General features: G+C 48.5%; 1 protein-coding gene across 1 annotated transcript; it reads right to left on the reverse strand.

Moving 5' to 3' along the window:
* Positions 1 to 12,256: 12,256 nt before the first annotated feature.
* Positions 12,257 to 19,970, reverse strand: LOC144728750 (galectin-8-like). The gene is made up of 4 exons (XM_078608359.1): positions 19,904 to 19,970; positions 16,820 to 17,058; positions 12,602 to 12,721; positions 12,257 to 12,400 (listed from the first exon to the last, which is right to left on the reverse strand). Exons 1-4 carry the CDS (start codon positions 19,968 to 19,970, stop codon positions 12,272 to 12,274), a joined length of 555 nt encoding a protein of 184 aa, XP_078464485.1. The 3' UTR covers positions 12,257 to 12,271.
* Positions 19,971 to 20,175: the final 205 nt, after the last annotated feature.

Consider the following 20,175-nt stretch of genomic DNA (forward strand, 5'->3'; position numbering starts at 1 on the left):
TTGTGCTGCCTCCGATTTTCCCCTCGTTGGTGTCTCACGTCAATCAGAACATGCATTTATACTGGAGGAATCCGATGAGCTATAAAGCTCTCTTTCACAGATGTCCGGTAGTTTTCACAGATATTCAGTAAAACATGAGAACCCACATGTATCAAACATGAGAATCTGCACTTTTGCTTGCTATTCAGATGAATACTTCCTCTTATTCACACGTGAATCCCCTTGTTCTCATGACCTACAGTGAGGGAAAAAAGTATTTGATCCCCTACTGATGTTGTACGTTTGCCCACTGACAAAGAAAGGATCAGTCTATATTTTTAATGGTAGGTTTATTTGAACAGTGAGAGACAGAATAACAACAACAAAATCCAGAAAAACACATGTCAAAAATGTTATAAATTGATTTGTATTTTAATGAGGGAAATAAGTATTTGACCCCCTCTCAATCAGAACGATTTCTGGCTCCCAGGCGTCTTTTATACAGGTAACGAGCTGAGATTAGGAGCACACTCTTAAAGTGAGTGCTCCTAATCTCAGCTTGTTACCTGTATAAAAGACACCTGTTCACAGAAGCAATCAATCAGATTCCAAACTCTCCACCATGGCCAAGACCAAAGAGCTCTCCAAGGATGTCAGGGACAAGATTGTAGACCTATACAAGGCTGGGATGGGCTACAAGACCATCGCCAAGCAGCTTGGTGAGAAGGTGACAACAGTTGGTGCGATTATTCGCAAATGGAAGAAACACAAAAGAACTGTCAATATCCCTCGGCCTGGGGCTCCATCCAAGATCTCACCTCGTGGAGTTGCAATGACCATGAGAACGGTGAGGAATCAGCCCAGAACTACACGGGAGGATCTTGTCAATGATGTCAAGGCAGCTGGGACCATATTCACCAATAAAACAGTTGGTAACACACTACGCCTTGAAGGACTGAAATCCTGCAGTGCCTGCAAGGTCCCCCTGCTCAAGAAAGCACATATACATGCCCGTCTGATGTTTGCCAATGAACATCTGAATGATTCAGAGGACAACTGGGTGAAAGTGTTGTGGTCAGATGAGACCAAAATGGAGCTCTTTGGCATCAACTCAACTCGCCGTGTTTGGAGGAGGAGGAATGCTGCCTATGACCCCAAGAACACCATCGCCACCGTCAAACATGGACGTGGAAACATTATGCTTCGGGGGTGTTTTTCTGCTAAGGGGACAGGCCAACTTCACCGCATCAAAGGGACGATAGACGGGGCCATGTATCGTCAAATCTTGGGTGAGAACCTCCTTCCCTCAGCCAGGGCATTGAAAATGGGTCGTGGATGGGTATTCCAGCATGACAATGACCCAAAACACACGGCCAAGGCAACAAAGGAGTGGCTCAAGAAGAAGCACATTAAGGTCCTGGACTGGCCTAGCCAGTCTCCAGACCTTAATCCCATAGACAATCTGTGGAGGGAGCTGAAGGTTCGAGTTGCCAAACATCAGCCTCGAAACCTTAATGACTCGGAGAATATCTGCAAAGAAGAGTGGGACAAAATCCCTCCTGAGATGTGTGCAAACCTGGTGGCCAACTACAAGAAACGTCTGACCTCTGTGATTGCCAACAAGGGTTTTGCCACCAAGTACTAAGTCATGTTTTTGCAGAGGGGTCAAACACTTATTTCCCTCATTAAAATGCAAATCAATTTATAACATTTTTGACATGCGTTTTTCTGGATTTTGTTGTTGTTATTCTGTCTCTCACTGTTCAAATAAACCTACCATTAAAATTATAGACTGATCATTTATTTGTCAATGGGCAAACGTTCAAAATCAGCAGGGGATCAAATACTTTTTCCCTCACTGTACCTAAGGTATAGCCACTGAGCCGGTACAGAAGAAGTTTGCTCTGATCAACCCCGTTAATTTTATATTTGAAAAAGGGATTGAACACATGTTAATGGTCATATACGATGCTTATAACGTGGACCTTTAAATTGGGGTCTCTCCACTTTAACCACAACACAGATGTGAAGCTATTAGCGACTTCCATCAGGATTATTTTGGCCATTATGTAGAGTTAATATTATAAGTTAGTTCACTGGCTAATTGTCTGATGGGTGGCTTCAGACCATTTTTAATATCAAAACAATTTCAAAGCTCCTATCGTGTTCGTGTGGCGACAGTAAGCAGTCCAGATGTGGGAGTGGGATACAGGCCATCTTCTTTAGATAAATCAGCGTATTGGGTGACTTTGATACATTACTAAGGAGGCTGAAGCAATGCAGGCTTGAGACCGCTCGGCAATAGCTGTATTTAAAAATACATTGTATAAACTTTGACTCATTGCTTATTTATTTCCTGCAGAGGTAGGGCACCATACACACGCATTGGAGTCGAAGCCAACGTGTCTCGGTGCTCACATGAGCATGGGGTGATCACCTCTTTTGGCCACTTGTGAGCCAGTGGTGGATATTCTAAGTTCCTATGGCTGGTGGGGAGGGGTTCCTTAATCGGGACAAATGTCGACTTTCCCACAGATATATATTTTTAATCTTTCCCAATGGGATAATTGGCAGCGTCATTCCTTGATAGGGGATTAAAGTAATGGAATTCGAGTGACCCATGCACCAGTATCGTCACTAGCACGGACAGCAGTGCACGCACACAAGCCAATCAACGGGTTTTAAGAGCAGTGCTCTGATGAAGCGTGCACAACCACGCGTATTACTGCCCAGTTGCACTGCGGAGCAAGCCACGACTTGCCGGTGAGATTCCGTGAAAGTTAAACCAACCCCGGGTTCGCCTTGTTTAAACACGTGCTACTGGGCGATGTTTATATGAGAACACCATTGGCTCATGAATTAAATGTTATTTAGCTTCAGTGCTTTAAATAAGAAAAATGTATGCCCATAATTCAACAAGGTTGCACATTTTGTCCTTGAGTATAAGACGTTGAGTACACTGCATCATGAGTGAGTATTCCATTCCCAATTTTTTGTGAATTTACTAATTGTGCCTTGTGTGCTAGAAATACATCTAATGTATGTACATAATACATACACACATATCTATGTAGATTTTTTTTTTGCAATCTTCTACCCAGGTGGCTATAGAACAAGTTAATGATGGTGTGTTGGTGGTCTGAGCAAGAGCAGTACAAAGGCTCACGGCTGTTGTCTCTTGTTTGATGTTATCCTGGTAGGTATTTTAAAAATTGTATCAAAGACCTGCCTTTCCCGCTACTTACATTAACTCTCCTAACCCATAATTCCCTAAACAAAGGAGTGCCAATGATGGATGGACAAGGCACCTTCCACTTGCTTCCTGTATATTTTGAGGTTGCGGTGTCTCTCTCTCTCTCTCTGGCGCCGTGGAGGGTGGCCGCACCTACCGGTTGCTCCAGCCTTCCCAGGTGCACAGACGGAGGCCTGGGCACAGGTGAGGCCTGAGCCTGGCCTAGAGAGAGGTAAATGGAGGGAGAAATGCGCCGTCATCGTGGCGTCTCTCCCTGTTTTTAGCCTTTATTATTAGCATTACTATTACTGGTGTCGGGTTTATTTTTTGTTTGTATTTTTGTTGCTGTTGTGCTGCTGCCATGCGAGCGTCATGGTGCAGCACAACAGCACCGAGGCACTCACGGACGAGCACGGCTTCTGCTGCTTCCCTCCGCCGGGGACGTTGCCTGATGGCGTTGCTGCTGCGGTGGCGGCACACATCGGGCCGGCGGCCATCTGGGTAATACAAAAGGAGAACCGTGGCTACGTGGTGTACGTGGCCACGGTGGATGTGGCGGCGCGCGTTGTGGAGAGGGGACTCAGCGGGGGGGGCTGCTCGTCCAGTGCTGCCCTCTCTCCACGCCGGCTGTGAGGGTGACTGTCTCCGGCGCGCTGCCGTACCTCAGGAACGCGGAGCTGAGAGCAGACCTGCAGCGCTATGGCGTGGTGGTGTCACCCATCGTGTTGCTGCACATGAGGACGCAGGACAAAGAAATGAGGCACGTCCTGTCGGGCCAACGACAGGCGTTCCTCGTGCTGAAGAGCGGGCGCACCGAACTGGACGTGGCCATCAAGCGTACCGCTGGTGGCCGCGTCCATACGGTGTACCTGGCCACAGCTGTGCCGCGGTGCTACGGGTGTGGCAGCGCCGGGCACATAAGAAAGAACTGCTCCACCAAGACCAGAGAGGGAGTGGTGAGGTCTGGCGGAGCAGCGACGGAGGGGGAAAACAACGCTGGTGCTGCAACTGCAGCAGCCAAGGCAGCCACAGCAGCAGCAGCGGGAGCAGCTGCCGCTGCCACCGTCACCGTCGCGCAGGAGGAGCAGCAGCAGCTGCAGGAGCCGCCGCGGCCGCCGCCACCGCCGCAGCGGCAGCAGCAGCAGCTGCAGCAAGGTGGTGCCGACTCTGCCAGTGCGCGGAGAGTCGGCACCTGAGAAGGGAACCGACGACGACGGTGGAGGGTTCACCATCGTCACAGGTTCGAGGAAGAAGAGGAAGACCAGCTGGCGCGAGAGTGCCCAGCTCAAGAGGGCGGCTACAGCTGGCGGCACCGGCGAACCAGCCAGCCGCCCGGTGGAGACGGGGGGGGGGAGGCCATGGAGGCCACTGGCGACGTGACCCCGGCGGATGCGACCAAGCCGGGAACGCGATCGCCGGTCCCGGACCCACCCTGATGCAGGGAAAGGAAGAGCCGCCGAACGCCACCGGCGCCATTGGTGTGCCGGGCGGTGCTGTGGCTCCGGGGAGCACCCCTTCGGCCGTCCTGATGGGTGGCGGGGAGGTGAGCGCGGAGCCCGAGGCGGCCGGGGAGGAAAACGCTGCCGAGCGAACCAGTTGCTCGGTTGACACGGAGGGGGAGGCCATGGAGGCCAGCGGTGACGCGCACCTGGCGGTGGCGACCGAGGGAGCGCAGCGGCCGGACCCGGCCTCGCCCGCCCCGACACAGCGAGAAGAGGAGACGCTGACTGCCGCCGGTGCCATTGGTGTGCCAAGCGGCACTGCGACTCCGGGGAGCACCCTTTCGGCTGCCCCGAGCGGGGGCGAGGGGGGGGGCTGTAAAATCTGAGGGGAGTGGGCTGCCCGGGTATGGGACTGAGCCCAGCGGGACCCTGGCCCCAGGGGGGTCGGCGGAGGTAGCAGGGGGGGCCGGCGCCGATGAGATGATTGACCGCAAGGACCCTGAGGATAATTGGGACGAGACGGAGTACCCCAAAAATTTCGGAGGGTGGAGGAATGAGGGTAGGCCGGGGGTGTGCACCCCCTAAAGACTCCTCTTGCAGATGAGGAGGGTGTATGGTAAGCAGAATATTCATGTGCATGAAAGGTTTCCCGATAGGGGAGCTTTCATGAAGGTGGCACGGACGGTGGTCGAGGTACAGTTTCAACCGGCAGGAGATCTACCGGTTGAAGGTAGTGATGTCCAAGGTGAAGAAACTACCCCCCCCCCCCACCAGGGGAGGAGGGTGTGGATGAGCAGGGGGGGCCCTGCCATGAAAAGGGGCGTCAGAGCCCAGACTGACAGAGCGCATCGGACACTGGCTGTGGGGCGTTGGCGATGTTGTGCGGATGGCGTGCAGTGATTGTGGTGCCGACGTTGCGCGTCACGGTGCGGCGCGTGGGCCGGTGGTTGTATTTTGTGCTGCCATAAAGGCTCATATATTGCATAAACTCCAGCGCAATTGCCGCTGGAGGTAATAAAATTATAAAAGTCAAAAGTCTCTCTCCTCGTGGTCGCGTGGAATTTTCTCCGGGTCCTTCGGTTTTTCCCTCCACATTTAGAATCAACGTGCGTTTAGAGCATTTGGCTGCAATAAATGTCCACACGATGACAAGCCACCTCGTTGAGCTATTATTTCTGATGGCCAGGTCGCTTCTGAAATAGAGCTAGATAGCTCAGTGGGGCCTTACCTGGTATAATAAAAAAATAGTTATTTTCCCTACACATGCCCTTTGCAGCGTACACATGACTTCATCCCCCCCCCTTTATCTGAATGGCCAATTGGTTCCGCAGTAAGAGCGAACGGATTGCGATTGGAAAGGTCGCGAGTTCAAATCCTGGCTGGTGGTTGACTCAGCTCATCATCCCTCAGAGGGGAGTCGATAAATTGAGTAGCACTTTGTGCGGAAGTCAACAGTGGTTGTCCTATGGACAGACTCGTCCCGCCCCCCCCCCCGTTAAAGGAATGTTGAATTTCCACCACTGCCTTAGAGATGTAAATGGGAGATGAGCACTGTCTCAATGCTCATTTGAGCGGGAAACTCACTCATGACTTTTGGGATGTTCAAAAACATGAAGAACTATCTATAACAGGGCCATGGCTGAGCTTTATTACAAGCATGAAGAACCGCTCTTTGTTTTCAATTATCCTTCGAATGTTCAAAGTTGTTTTCGTGCTGGCAGATACGAATTAACATAATTAATGTTGTGACCATCGACTTTGGTTTATGATAGATGACGGTTGCCGAAGTTACATTACCTATTATACTGGTAGGAACCTCCTGGTTACACCAGCCCACAGGGAATTATTGTGTCCGTCCGTCGTGCAGGGAGGGGCTGGGTAGGGAGGGAGGGGCTGGGTGGGGAGGGGAGGGTGGGGAGGGGCTGGGTGGGGAGGGTGGGGAGGGGCTGGGTGGGGAGGGTGGGGATGGGTGGGGGGGGTGGCAGGGGTGGGGCTGGGTGGGGAGGGACTGGTGCCCTTATAAAACACAACGTTTAACCTACTCACGCCGGCTTGTGCCCGCCATCACAGTCGGCCATATTTGCGGAATACACCACGCCGCCGTTGACCCTGGCCATTGACCGAGCAACCCAACGTTCCTACCAGCTCCCTCTGCAGGAATGTGTTAGAAATGTCTGTCCGTCCCGCGCGTGACGTCACTCTACATGTGGCCCACCACCCCGCGTGACGGCACTCCACATGAGGCCCACCCCCCCTCATTAATATTCATGAGTGGGTGGATTTTTACACTAACGCAGAGGAAGGTCGAGCTGAATTAAATAATTTATTACGCAAAGTCGCTTCCAATATGACGTTTATTTACAGAAAGTGACGGTAAAAAAATAATCTACGCAGCACAGTGCTACATCCGTGCGTGACGTCACTGCAAAATAGGTCCCCCTTCATTAATATTCATTCCCGCGTGGAAATTTACACCAACGCACAAGGTTGCGCACTCCACATGCCGCACCCCTCCCCTCATTAATATTCATGAGCAGGTGACGTTTTTCAAATGGGCACCCCCCCACACCTCATTAATAATCATGAGCGGGTGATGTCACTAAATATGGAGTACTCCCCCCCCCCCTCACTAATAATCATGCGCAAGTGACGTCACTCTATATCGAACAGCCCCCCTCATGAATAATCATGAGCAGGTGACGTCCTCCAAATAGACACCCCCTCCCCCCCCGCCAATTATTATTACCTACTATAATGAGCCAATGTCTGTGTGCAACACTCGTGACGTCACTCCATGTCGACCAACCCCCCTCATTAATTATCATGAATAGGTTATGTCCTGGACGCGGTCCTCTGATCATACATTAACATGCTAATCTCACATTAACATAAACTAGCCCCGCCCACTTTGTTTATGACCCTTGGGCTACACCCATTCTAAACCTTTAGAACAGTCTGCCTCTGCAGCTTTACTCTTTTTTCCTCCTGATGACGATCGCTTGTGTTGTGATCGAAACGTCGTAGTTTTTTGTTATTTTCTTTCAACCTATCTACGTGACTTTACCGAAAGACCCAGAGAATATGTTAGGTCCTCCACATGGACCCTCCTCTCGGACCTCCCCCCCCCCCTCATTAATAATCATGAGCAGCTGACGTCCTCCACATCGAACAAACCCCCTCATTAATAATCATTAACAGGTGACGTCCTCCAAATGGACACCCCACCATTAATATTAATTAGCGGGTGACGTCACTCCACATGGGGGGCCGAGGCGCCTCCTCTCCCCTCCTCGGCGTCAACTTACAACCCTCACTACAAAGGCAGAACCTCCACGTCACGCGATCTCCGTAACGCTGTTGAGAAATCAAAGCAAATAGGACGTCATGATGAACAAGGGATTATAACCTTAAAATGAAATAGGTCTGTTTCACCGTACCCTTAAAAATTGCTAACGTGTAGTGGGTTCAATTGAGGCGCAGACTTAACTTGGAGGCAACACTATTTATTAACACATAACCAACGTGAACACTATACATAAGGTGGTGACCACCATTCCTAACCTCACTAACAATCGGGGAATACTGCACAGCGTGACCAAGGCAGGTGACGGGCTGCCTGGTCACGAACGACGATCGGAGACTCGAGGACCGCTGATGGCGTTTTCATCCCGGGGTTGAACAGCCCAGCTCCCCGTTCACACCCCGCTTATAACTCCCGTGGTGTGGCCGGCCCCGCCCCAGGCCACGCCCCCTTGTCAATCCTTCGGGAAGGTCCGGGCCCCCAACCACGTGACCCCCGAGCTCCCCCCTGGGGCCCCTAGCCCCCCCTTTGTTTGGTCACGTGTCCTGTTGGGTTCACGCAGAGTGTCACGGCCTGACATGACTTCCGTGGCATCCGCCTACAGCAACCCATACCAGGCCAACACAGCAGTGACGTCATATGTCCCTACGCTCGTACAGTCTCGACACAGTAGTGACGTCGTATGTTACTGCACATGCATTAATGCAATGAATATCACGTCGAGGTCTGCTTTTCGCTGGCAAGTTTCAGATTTACTGCAAAACACCCGTCCTTGGACGGGCAAAAGACTAGTATAATATACGGATATAAATAGCTAATAATTTTTCAGGCTTCCTTTTTTAATGCAGTGTCATTGTTTGATACCTAAGAGTGCGAAGGAGAAAAAAATCTCCAATGTGATAAGATCAGACCCCAAAAGGTTGCCGCGTTTCACCCTTCCGGGGCAAAACGAACCACACACCCCATAAGACGATGGTACATTCCACGTCCAGTGTGTAAGACGTCGCACCTGCGTGTGCCCCGCGCGTGCAGGTGCGAACCATTAATGAGACATTTGTATTGGACCGTGCCATGTTTTGCAGGGTCGGGGGGGGGGCTTTGTGTATTTTGGGTCGGGAGGTTCACATTTCACATGATGATTGCCTTCACATAGTTGAGAATATACACACACACATATATATAGTTTATTATATGTTAATTTAAACAAGTTGTTCGTCAAAATAAAATTAGCTAGGAGCAGCCCCAGAGCTTTGCTGTTACGTTTGTTAATAACTTACAGGGGTGGAAATGGGGGCAGAAGGACCCGGAACGCCATCGTGGGAGTGGGAATGTTGAACCCGATGGCGTTGTTCTGGTAGGAACCAGGAACAAGTCTTGTGAAAAATAAGAATATGTTTTATTTACTCTTTCTCTGGCAACAATACAAGAGGTGTTAAGATGTTCAAACACCAAAATAGATACCTTTTGCAAGGCATCAAGATATCACTACTCGACTCGAGCTGTACGTGTTATGATGCTTGCATTATCTTTGTACTGTTCGTCTTTTGACGTTCTCTGGTCTAATACTCGTGATACAAGGTCATAAAGAAGGCTGCTGTCTCTGGTGTAGACCAATCAGTTTCAAGGACAATGCATAATATTATCAGAGCATGTTTATTTGCATGTTCACCATAAGTACGTGCGGTTCATGCAATCTTAATGCCTTGCAAAAGGTATCTATTTTGGTGTTTTAACATCTTAACACGTCTTGTTTTATTGCCAGAAAGGGTAAACCCTATTCTTATTTTTCATCATGTTGATACTGAAAAAGGTCCCACAGATAGGCACAAGTCTAGCGGTGGGTCATATATATAACTGCTGGGTGTAGAATCCGCAAGTGTAAACCATCATCACGTGACATTCGGTCATACTCGCAGCGGCTTTGGGCGAGCCATCGAACAAAAACGGTCACCGCATCGCGCGCTTTCAGATGCGCTTCTGTGGCCGTCTGGAACGCTCTTCTTTCCGATATTAGGAATCCACTGGAGCTACGCACCTTTAAATCATCTAATTTCTTTCGAATCGCTGTTCATGTTTCGTTTATTGTCCTTCCCTTGAACCTCCGATTATCACGGTTGGCTATGTACGATGCGAAAGAAGTTCACCATACATGGGAGGAAAACATATACACAATTGTGTAAAAGGTCTGGCGGGGGGCGGGGTGCTTTATGAGTTCCCCCAGTAACATATTCCCATTTCCAGCCTTGATGAACTGTCTTCATTATTGCTCTTCAGAAGTGGAAAACTAAAGGAAGCCTGCAATGCGACTGTGGAGACCCTTGTCAAACTGCAAAGCACACTTCGCACCGCTGCGAATTTCGGAAGTTCTAACTGAGGCACAGCAGCAGCGATTCCAACTCCGGTAATTCACGGATTATTGGCGGTTTGCGACTCCTCTCGTGATCCGCGACACTGTCCTACGATCCAGAAATCTGCCACGTAATCCATGGTGCACTGTGTTGGAGAGGCCACTCCTGTAATGGGTGACGCGGTGTGCCGCGGATTACGCGAGGAACAAAGCCGCTCCCAGAAGTGATCAAGAAATCTGCATTTTTCTTTGCGGATTATTTCGTGCAATCGAAGGCAAACCTCACCGGATCCGCCAAATGGACCCGCACACCCAAAATATGACCGCGGATTATTGGAGTTCCTGCTATCGACATTTTTATCATTTGCTATGTACGATGTCATGCGCATGGGACAAAAACAAGTATTCTAAATAAATATAACTACCATCTCCATCAAGCAATGAGACAGTACTAATCTCTCAAACTGTATTAATTTACTTTAGCTGATGCTGTTCACATGCTTGCATATTGCACAGGGTGGTCCAGATGTATTGTGACCCCGCCCCCCCCCCCCCCCATTTAATTATGTCAAACTAAATATTTTTTAAGTAAGGTGTATTTAAAAAAGGAATCAATATCCAAAGGAAAAACACATTTTAGGGATTGATTAATTGGGGGTCACAAGACATCTGGACCGCCCTGTACAAGTGACATGTCAAAAGGAAATATTCACACATCACAAATGTGTAGACTTGGACACTAGGGACCGTAATTTGAGTCAGGGTTCGGCTCTCGCTCAGTCCCTGCCACCCACTGCACTCCGCTATGCACACGAGTGTGACAATGTTTGTCGAACGACAGTCAACCCGATGTTTACAATTATAGGAGCGGCAATGTCGCCAAATTAAGTGCAGTAGCACATTTAATGTGATCGGGTTTTGTTGTTTGTGCAGTTATTGGTCACTATTTTCAGTTTTCCAGTTTCATTTATTTGGTATAGCCCTGTGAGCCATTCGGCACTTGAATCGGGTACAACCGCAACAAATAAAAAACAAAAACATGAACAACAACTCACTGCGAGTGGAGAACCCGGTTTAATCTCAGATCAGTGTGTGTGAGTAAACGAGTCTCCATCTGTGTCAATGTGTCTCTCTGAGAGTCAACTGGTCTCTATGTAAGTCAGTGGGGGACTCCCTACACTTGGAAAGCGCGGTTTAATCTCAGTTCAGTGTGAGTATTCGCATTTCCATCTGTGTCAATGGGTCTCTACACTTGGATGACGGTGTTTAATTGCGGGTGGCTGCGTGGAAACGGTTTCAAGTTTCATTTATTAGGTACTAGCTTTACTACCCGGCTTCGCCCTGGACTTGGATTCACGATGCCCGGCCGCCTTTGTCTCCCCAGTGGCGATGTTCACACACCGCACAGTTCTTTGTGAAGGTATTGAGAATAACAACGGTTTATAATGAAGGCCTCGTACCGTGAGGGCTGTTTGGCCATACATCACCACGCTGGTCAATGCGGGTTGGTGAAGGGGTGGATGGGACCATGACCTTGATGTTATCCGTTATCAGGAAACAATCTCAGGTAGCCGGATTCAGAGCCCAGCGCGAAAACCACTACACCACTACTGCCCCCAAATATACCATGTCATCTGTATTATAAGACGGTCTGGAAAGTAAGACGCACCCCACCGATGTATCTGGCGTTAATAAAGTTCTAGTAATGTTGTTTGATGCCAACCAGAGTATAAGACTTGTCTCCAACTTTTGGTTTAAATACAGGGTGAAAAGGTCAATCCTAAAACACAGAAAATGCAGAAGGTGAATTAATTACAATTTAAATAACATAATTAATGTGATAGACAAGTTACTTACTGGGTTCACGGCCAAGGTCATCTGAATAAGGCAGACACACACACTATGATCAATCGACTGGAGACACAGAATGCAATCAGACTGGGCAGCTTAGATTGCTCACCGCGCTATGATCAGTGCATGCGAGAGGTCATGGGGACACCCACCAGTCCACCTGGGTATGGTGGAGGCTGCGCTGGCATGAATTGAGTGGGCATCATCTGTGTCGGTGGATACGTTGGTGGAAAAGGTTGAGGGATCATCTGAAGAAGAAAAAAGAAACCTGGTGAAACACCATTGACATAGCAAACATGCAGCACGTACTGTAGATATGTGTGTGTGTTTAGTATACAGTACAATGTTGACAAAGATTCCTTCGAAAGCTTACACGTGTTGTTGGGGCAAATTTTAACGATTGGCTCGGGGAGGCAGATAAAAGATAAACCTGGCCCTGGTGGACGCACCTGGTTTTGGGTGAAGGAGATGGAGTAGACGTTGACGGTGCCCGCGATGCTCAGGGTATCCACGCTGGCAAAGTGGATGCGGTGCGGGTACTCCATGAAGTGGGACCCGTTCACTGCCACCTGGCACAGCACGCAAGATCAAGATGGCATCATGACCAGAGCCGATGGTGCCACCTGCAGGACACACCACTGCTTCACCATTATTGTTATTATTCGGTCGCCCGTTTGCATTGATCTCCCTGGGCGGTAGTTGAAACAATAGGTGGGTTTCTCATGAAGCCCCCGCTTTATGTCCACCCAGCAATATACAGGGACTCCTCTACTTACGAACATTCAACTTACGAACTTTCAGAGATACGAACACACTTGTCCGTATGTCCAGTTGCCGTTCAGACCGAGAGTCGTAAGTTCAACCTCCGCGCAATAGATGGCAGTGGTGGCATCTACATCTGCAGAACATGATGAACCAGTGGCATCGACGTCTACAGGAGATTATACAACTTTGAAAGTCATTCCCTGCTTTTAGTATACATGCCGCACAACACGTTTGGAATTGAACGGAGTAAAGTTGGACTTATGAACAAATCGTCTTACGAACAGACCTCTGGAACCTAACTCATTCGTAAGTAGAGGAGTCCCTGTAAATGGTTACAATCCAGTTTAGTCAATTGGCAGGTCACGTGTGTGTGTGTGGTGGGGTCAAAAGTGGGTACTCCCAACTCTTCTAAGATTCTTGACCAGTATGGAAGAGTAGGCCAAAATTCCGTCAATTGGGAGGTTCCCCGGAGCTCCCTATTGCGGAGGCCCTTCTGCCAGCAGTGAGGCGCTTCTGCCAGCAGTCAAGTGAAGTCAGCGAGCCGTTGCAGAGCTGCCCCTCTATCCCGTCAGCGATTGTAAAAAAAGAATGTAACGACTGGCGCGACCTTTGTCCGCCTCTTATCTCGTTTAGGCAAAGGTCGGAGCCAGTTTGCCCAATCTCCAGTCTTCACCATACACCACAGCAAATCCATCCACTTTCATCATTTTCTCCATCCAAAATAGAGTTCTACAATTACGCTATGTACACCTCCGGTGATTGAGAAACACAGAAGTCCACCATGTCGGCTCGTGTGAACTGGATTCCGAGAAGATCCAGTTTTAAGCAGGTCGTACGCGGCCAAATGGTTGCGCTGGTTTGCTAGGAATGTCAAACAGTGACATGTCGCAGTCGGCTTCCCCTGTCATCGCAAGTGGCCTCTGCTGGTATGTACAGCGGACGTGTACATCCCCATTCTCCAGTCTACTGCTGGATGAAGGCGTCCCCATACTATGTAGACTCTGGGAGTTTATTTGGCCATACTTCACCACTCTGGTTTCCACGTGGGTTGGTGATTGCGGGGAGCAAAGCCATGGTAGGATTAAAAGAACAGCGCAATGAATTTATAACCTATTAAAAAAATACAGCGTGCTTCAAAAACATGTTAACACTATATGGGACTACGGATTTTAGTGGAAAAAGAACGGATAATACACGGTAAAATGAAAATAAATGTATGTTAATAACTTCAAAAAGTCAAAGGAGTCTCCACTTTTTCGCCATCGTTGTCAACGCGTGCCTGGAATCTTCTCCAGGTGGTCTCCAGAGCCCGGGGGCACTTTTCTTGTGGCGTTGTTGCAAATTCTCAGAAGTGTTAAAACAATTTTTTTAAGCACCCTGTATATTTGGCATTCAATCTCCCCATATGCAAATAGTTTAAGGGGTTTGTTTTTGTCCTTCTCCGCATGTATTTCATGGACCGTATATTTACTCGAAGCATGTTTTATTTTGTGGCGTGCGGGAGCTCAACGGATTGTTGCATTGTTAGACCACGAGAGCGTTCTACCTGATGACGATTGCAATCGAAACGTCGCATTCTATTATTACATTTATTTTCTTTCTACGCGACTTTACCGAAAGAACCAAAGAGTAACTCCTGCAGTCACGAAAGCTTCAAATCAAGTTCGAACCACGAGAGATGGCGAGCGCTTGGGAAGGCTTTTATCCAGCAGTGGAACGACTATAGTTGATGATGATGGGATTCATCTTCTTGGTTCTTTCGGTAAAGTCACATAGAAGGGAAGTAATAAAATAATAAAAATAAAACATAATACAATTATTCTCACGACGTTTCGGTCACAACGCAAGCAGCCGTCCTCAGGTGAAAACCAGGTCCGTCGAGGCGACAGAGTCTGAATGAAACAGCACACGAGCTTGGAGCATATATATAAGCTGGGCGCCTTGACAAAGGAATTTGCATATCAAGAGGAATTTAGCATATTTATGGGAAATGCAGGAATGTGATTAGTACTACATATGCATGTGCATTATGCAGGATTAACAGCATCAAAGGGAGCTGCAGTTGCTGCTGCTGCAGTTGCATTGTTATACCACGAGAGAGTTCTACCTGATGACGATCACCTGAGGACGGCTGCTTGCGTTGTGGCCGAAACGTCGTGAGAATAATTTATTATGTTTTATTTTTTATATTTTATTACTTCCCTTCTACGTCACTTTACCGAAAGAACCAAGAAGATGAATCCCTGCAGTCACGAAAGATTTAAATCAAGATGATCGGATGATGATGTAAAGTTAAGATCGCGGATTGTAATTGTTTAATCGATCAGAAAGCACAACGTACGAAATAATGTTGGCAATTAACTCCCATAACGTGCGGTCACCTATTTTGCAGACTTGGCAGTTAAACGTCACAATTTCGATATTCGGAAGCCACTGGAGCTAAGCACATTACATCTTCATTGAAAACGAGTTTCTTTAGAACTGCTTTTTGTGTTTAGTTTGTTATCCATCCCGCACCTCCAATTATCACAATTGGCTACATACGGTGCAAAAGAGGTTCAACAAACACACACACACACACCTGAACTTCTCTGTCCACTGATAATTAATGGCTTTTCTTTTGGCTGCAGGGTACAACAGCGGCTCCATAGTACTGTAATTGCAACCACAGCCCGCAATGGCCTGTTACTGGACAGTGTGAAAACATCAGCCGAGTTGTACCGCGCGGACGTAAAGTTTATCTACAGCAAATAGCCTCGTTGCAACGACGCCTCTTCGGAGTCGTAACGGAAAGCGCCGATTGCGTTACTCCGTGCGAGGAATCTTTACCTTTTGCGCGTGGGCGTTTAGCGGGCTCTAAATATTTCCACGGGCACCGTCACGCGGCACGCCGCCCAGGCAATCAGGTTTCAAACACGAGTCGTAAAAAAAACACAAACTCTCGGGACGTGACGCACAGCGCATCGTTGTCAAAGAAAGGTGCGAAAGGGCTCTGTCAATGTAGAGAACATTTAGAATGACACGTTATGTACGTGACAATTTTGTTGTGCTAACGGTTATGAGCATTTGTGAAGGAATGTACGCGAGCTGTATGCGAATGTTACGTTAAAAACTAACGGAGTGAATCGGTGACATAGCCGATTGAGTGTGTTATTTATTTATTTTGTATCGCGCCTTTAGCAAAAGGATCGCCGCAAAGCGCCCACATCAACATTTTAATTAAAGTATAAAAATGTTGTAAATCGGAGAGAATAATAACCAGCGAGTATAAAATGTTCTAAGACGCGTAAATAGACAACAACAAAATGACAAAACATACTTAACAGCTGAACAAGACTGTACAAAATGCAACAAAAAATACGAATGAGATCCTACAAATTTTGACAAAACACACTGATTCTTGAATAAATTCACGTCCGCAAACCGTGACAAAATTTGTATCCATAGATAGGACTTTTTCATATTTACTTTCGTATTTTGTTTTTTCATTCGTCGTACGAGGGATTAGGCAAGCACAGGTGAGTGTACTGCATTGTGCGGCCTGGCTGAGTTCAATTCCTGGCCAAGGAGGGATAACATCTGTGGTTTCTGTTCCGCTTAACCCCCCCCCTCACCCACCACTCTTGTTTATCCTATACTGATCAGCACGGTGAAGTATAGTCAAACAACTTTCATGACTGAAACGTATGGGGTGCCCTTCGTCGACCGGCCGAGTGACATCGGACTGTAAATGGTAATACACTAGCTATCCCAATGCGTCGGTTCAGTGATGCTTTACTCAAAAAAATTCTCACCTGTGCAGCGCGTCCGGTTTGTCGAGCGTGGACACATTTTTTCTCGAAGCGCGTTTCTGGCAAATGTTACGTTGAGCAGGAAGCCGCTTCGAGTCATTTCAGACTTGCCTTGAAGTTGTGGTTGGAGACCATGAAGATGATCTCAAAGGCTTGGCCGCGCATGATGGTGTTGTGGGCCCTCTGCTCCTTGCCCCACGCCTGCCGCTGGAGCGTGTTGCACACCACCTGATGTGACCCTTCGTCCCAGCGCGGGTTGAAGTGGAATGCCACGTCGGCCCGCGGGGTCACGGCCGACCCGCACTGGAAGTCGATCTGGAACCTGAACAAGCGAGGAGGGAGAAGGAGACCTGGAGTGAGCGGCACGGGGCCGCAGCCACGGCCGTCGCCAGAGTTATACTGGATGCGGTGTGCCGAGCGCGGGGAAAATATATTTTGGCTTGCCGACGTGGACTGGGTCTGGCAAAAGTTAAGCCGTGCTGCATCCGCGCAAAGAAGCATGGACAGATGCATGGTTGACATTCAACGGAGAGACAGAAACAGGAGAATTTGGATTTGAGAACATGTTCAGATTAAAGACAGGTTTTTGGATCTAATAGTAGGGTTTTACCCTTTCAACGGGTACAAAACTGACACCTTTATACAAGGGATCATGTTTGCAATAACCACAACACAAGCATTCAAAATGCAAACAAAAAGAAACAACTCTGATAATGATATGCACTGTCCTTGAAGTTGATTGGTCCACAATTGAAAAATGTTCACAGTGACCTTGCACTGTGATGCTGTGTTGCAGCTCTAGCCTTGGTTTAATCCACGCATCTGGTTGGATGCCACTGTGCTGGCGTAATAAATCACAACCATAAAGCTGCAAATAAAAAACAAATTTGTCAAGGTATCATCTTGGCCAATCAACGCTCCCAGGTGAATAAAAGGAGTACCGCTTCATGGGAAACCAACACGGAGCATACAGTGCGTAAAAAGCCCTCGTTGAATCGATTAACATAAATTATTATGCTCAGAAAAAGCATCCAATCTTGGAAGAGGTCGATTATTTTCACTTTATGTGTTCTGTGCAATGGGTTCGTGGGTAATTGCGAGGCAGATAAATCGCAACAAGACTGGTGGTTATCTTATAGAAAGCCTGACCCCTGCCATAGGAATGTGGAATTTCCGCAGCTGGCTGAGTGGTGCCAATGGAGATGAGTACTGCACCATTGGGAAGGAGACGCATAGGGCATCATTGTCATATTGACGATTATTCATTCCAATCGGAATTTCCCCATCGCCAACAATACAGATGGCCAGTTTAGCACGTAGTTGGCTTTCGCGACCAATATCATCCATAATAGAGGTTTTTTGGGGTTAGATCGTGTAAATATATAAATGTGTCGTTAAACCCGCCACCACCCGACACAGCCAACTAGTAAGGGTTGTCACGTAAACAGAACGTGCCAATTCGTCACTAGTACAGCACTAGTGTGTAGTGTATAGTGTAGTGTATAGTAGTGTATAGTGTAGTATACTAGTACAGCACTAGTGTATAGTGTAGTAGTGTATAGTGTAGTAGTGTATCGTGGTGTATAGTGTAGTAATGTATCGTGGTGTATAGTGTAGTAGTGTATAGTGTAGTGTATGGTGTAGTAGTGTATGGTGTAGTAGTGTATAGTGTAGTAGTGTATAGTGTAGTAGTGTATAGTGTAGTGTATAGTGTAGTAGTGTATAGTGTAGTATTGTATAGTAGTGTATAGTGTAGTAGTGTATAGTGTAGTAGTGTATCGTGGTGTATAGTGTAGTAGTGTATAGTGTAGTGTATGGTGTAGTAGTGTATAGTGTAGTATACTAGTACAGCACTCGTTTGAGGCTGAGTCGACCTAGGGGAGGCACAAGAGCGGTTCAAATAATCGTCACCGGTGGTGGCCGTGAGCCCGAATCGAACTCGGGTCGCCGGGTTCGTAGCGCAGCACGCTAACCACTACACTACAATGCGTTACGCTTCCACATGCGCGGGTCACATGACAGATTTGACGTCACAGCTCACTTGCCGTGCAAAAAATATATGCATTATTGAGCTCCCCTCCCCCAAAAACCCACAAAAGTGTATTTTAATAATTTTTGCATGGTGTACAGTCTGGAAAGTACCCACATGGCAAATTTCAAGTGTGTTACAAGTCGGGAAGTACGCTAAACATTTTGAACAGACACACATAATCACAACTTTGCCTTTTATACATATGGAGATAGCCCTGTGAGCCATGCGGCTCTTGAGTCGGGTGCAACCACAACAAACAAAATATGAACAGAGAACATCTTAAAGCGACGACGCGCAACAGAAACATCCTGCATAAACCAGCAAATCTTCAACAACAAAAGCCGGAACCCCGTGATCTGAGCTGTGCCGGCTCAAGCGATCTGACCTTCTAGCCGACGCAATTTAGAGGCCGGCGGTTGTGAATAAATTCCACTTTGAATGACGATCTGTACAGACGAGCGGGAAAAGCCGTATCTTGCGATGGAAGCAAGTGTCGCTGGATTTGGTGAGGACCAGCGACGGGAGGGGGGGGAGCGGTAAGCAGCAGCAGCAGCCGGCGCCACGTGCGAGAACGCAGAGGGGCATCGTGGCTCGAGCGAGCGGGGCGATGGCCAAAACAGAGGGCGTCGTGGGAGCCAGCATCGGGTTCGTTGAGTCGAACGGGGAAGGGGGGGGGGAGTATATTTTTTGTATTGTATTAATATGCTTTTTGATTTAGATTATTATGCAGAAATGACCTTAATAATGGAACATGTGTGCGCGTTTGGAGGTGCTTGCGTGCGCACGCGCGCGCGTGCCGTTTGTAGTGGAAATGCGGCCACGGCTCTCCTCCGGTGCCTCTCCCCTCTTGCCGAGTCCCTGGCGCGACGACGTCGCCGTTCTTCTTGATTTATTTAGTAAGCGCCGAGCCGCGGCCTCGCGCCCTAGGCCCTCGCCGGGGCCTCCTCGCCGGGGCCCCCACGGCCCACCCCTCTCCCCGTCTCCTCCCCCGACCTGGCTCCGCTCTCAACTTTGATATTCTAATGGCGCCAAAGTGGCGCGCTTCGTCCGCGCCTCCGCTAAAGCACGACGATGATTTCTCTCTTACGGCGTGCGGCCACGGCGTCGCTCGTGGCAACGAGCCAAACGCGCCGCTAAAGAATGAAATTCAATGTGTTCGTTACCCCCGCGCCTCCCATTCCCCTGCCCCACTTTGTTGAGCACGTTGATGTCCCACTGGCGACACCTCATTCTGAGGATTACATCTTCAGGTCGAAGTGCGCCTAATCGGCAGGCGGATCACGCGCGGTGGGGTAACGCTGCCACATCTTCCAAATGTGTCTTCCCAGCGTGGAAAGAGTAGGCCAATTATCCCCAGAGGAGCTCTCCCGAGCTTCCTCTAGTGGAGGTCCTTCCATCAGTAGGGGCGTCAGCCAGCAATTTGCGAGGCAGTGCT

The sequence above is a fragment of the Lampetra planeri genome, chromosome 30 (assembly GCF_965212315.1).
Source record: "Lampetra planeri chromosome 30, kcLamPlan1.2.h2, whole genome shotgun sequence".
NCBI classification, from domain to species: Eukaryota; Metazoa; Chordata; class Hyperoartia; order Petromyzontiformes; family Petromyzontidae; genus Lampetra; species Lampetra planeri.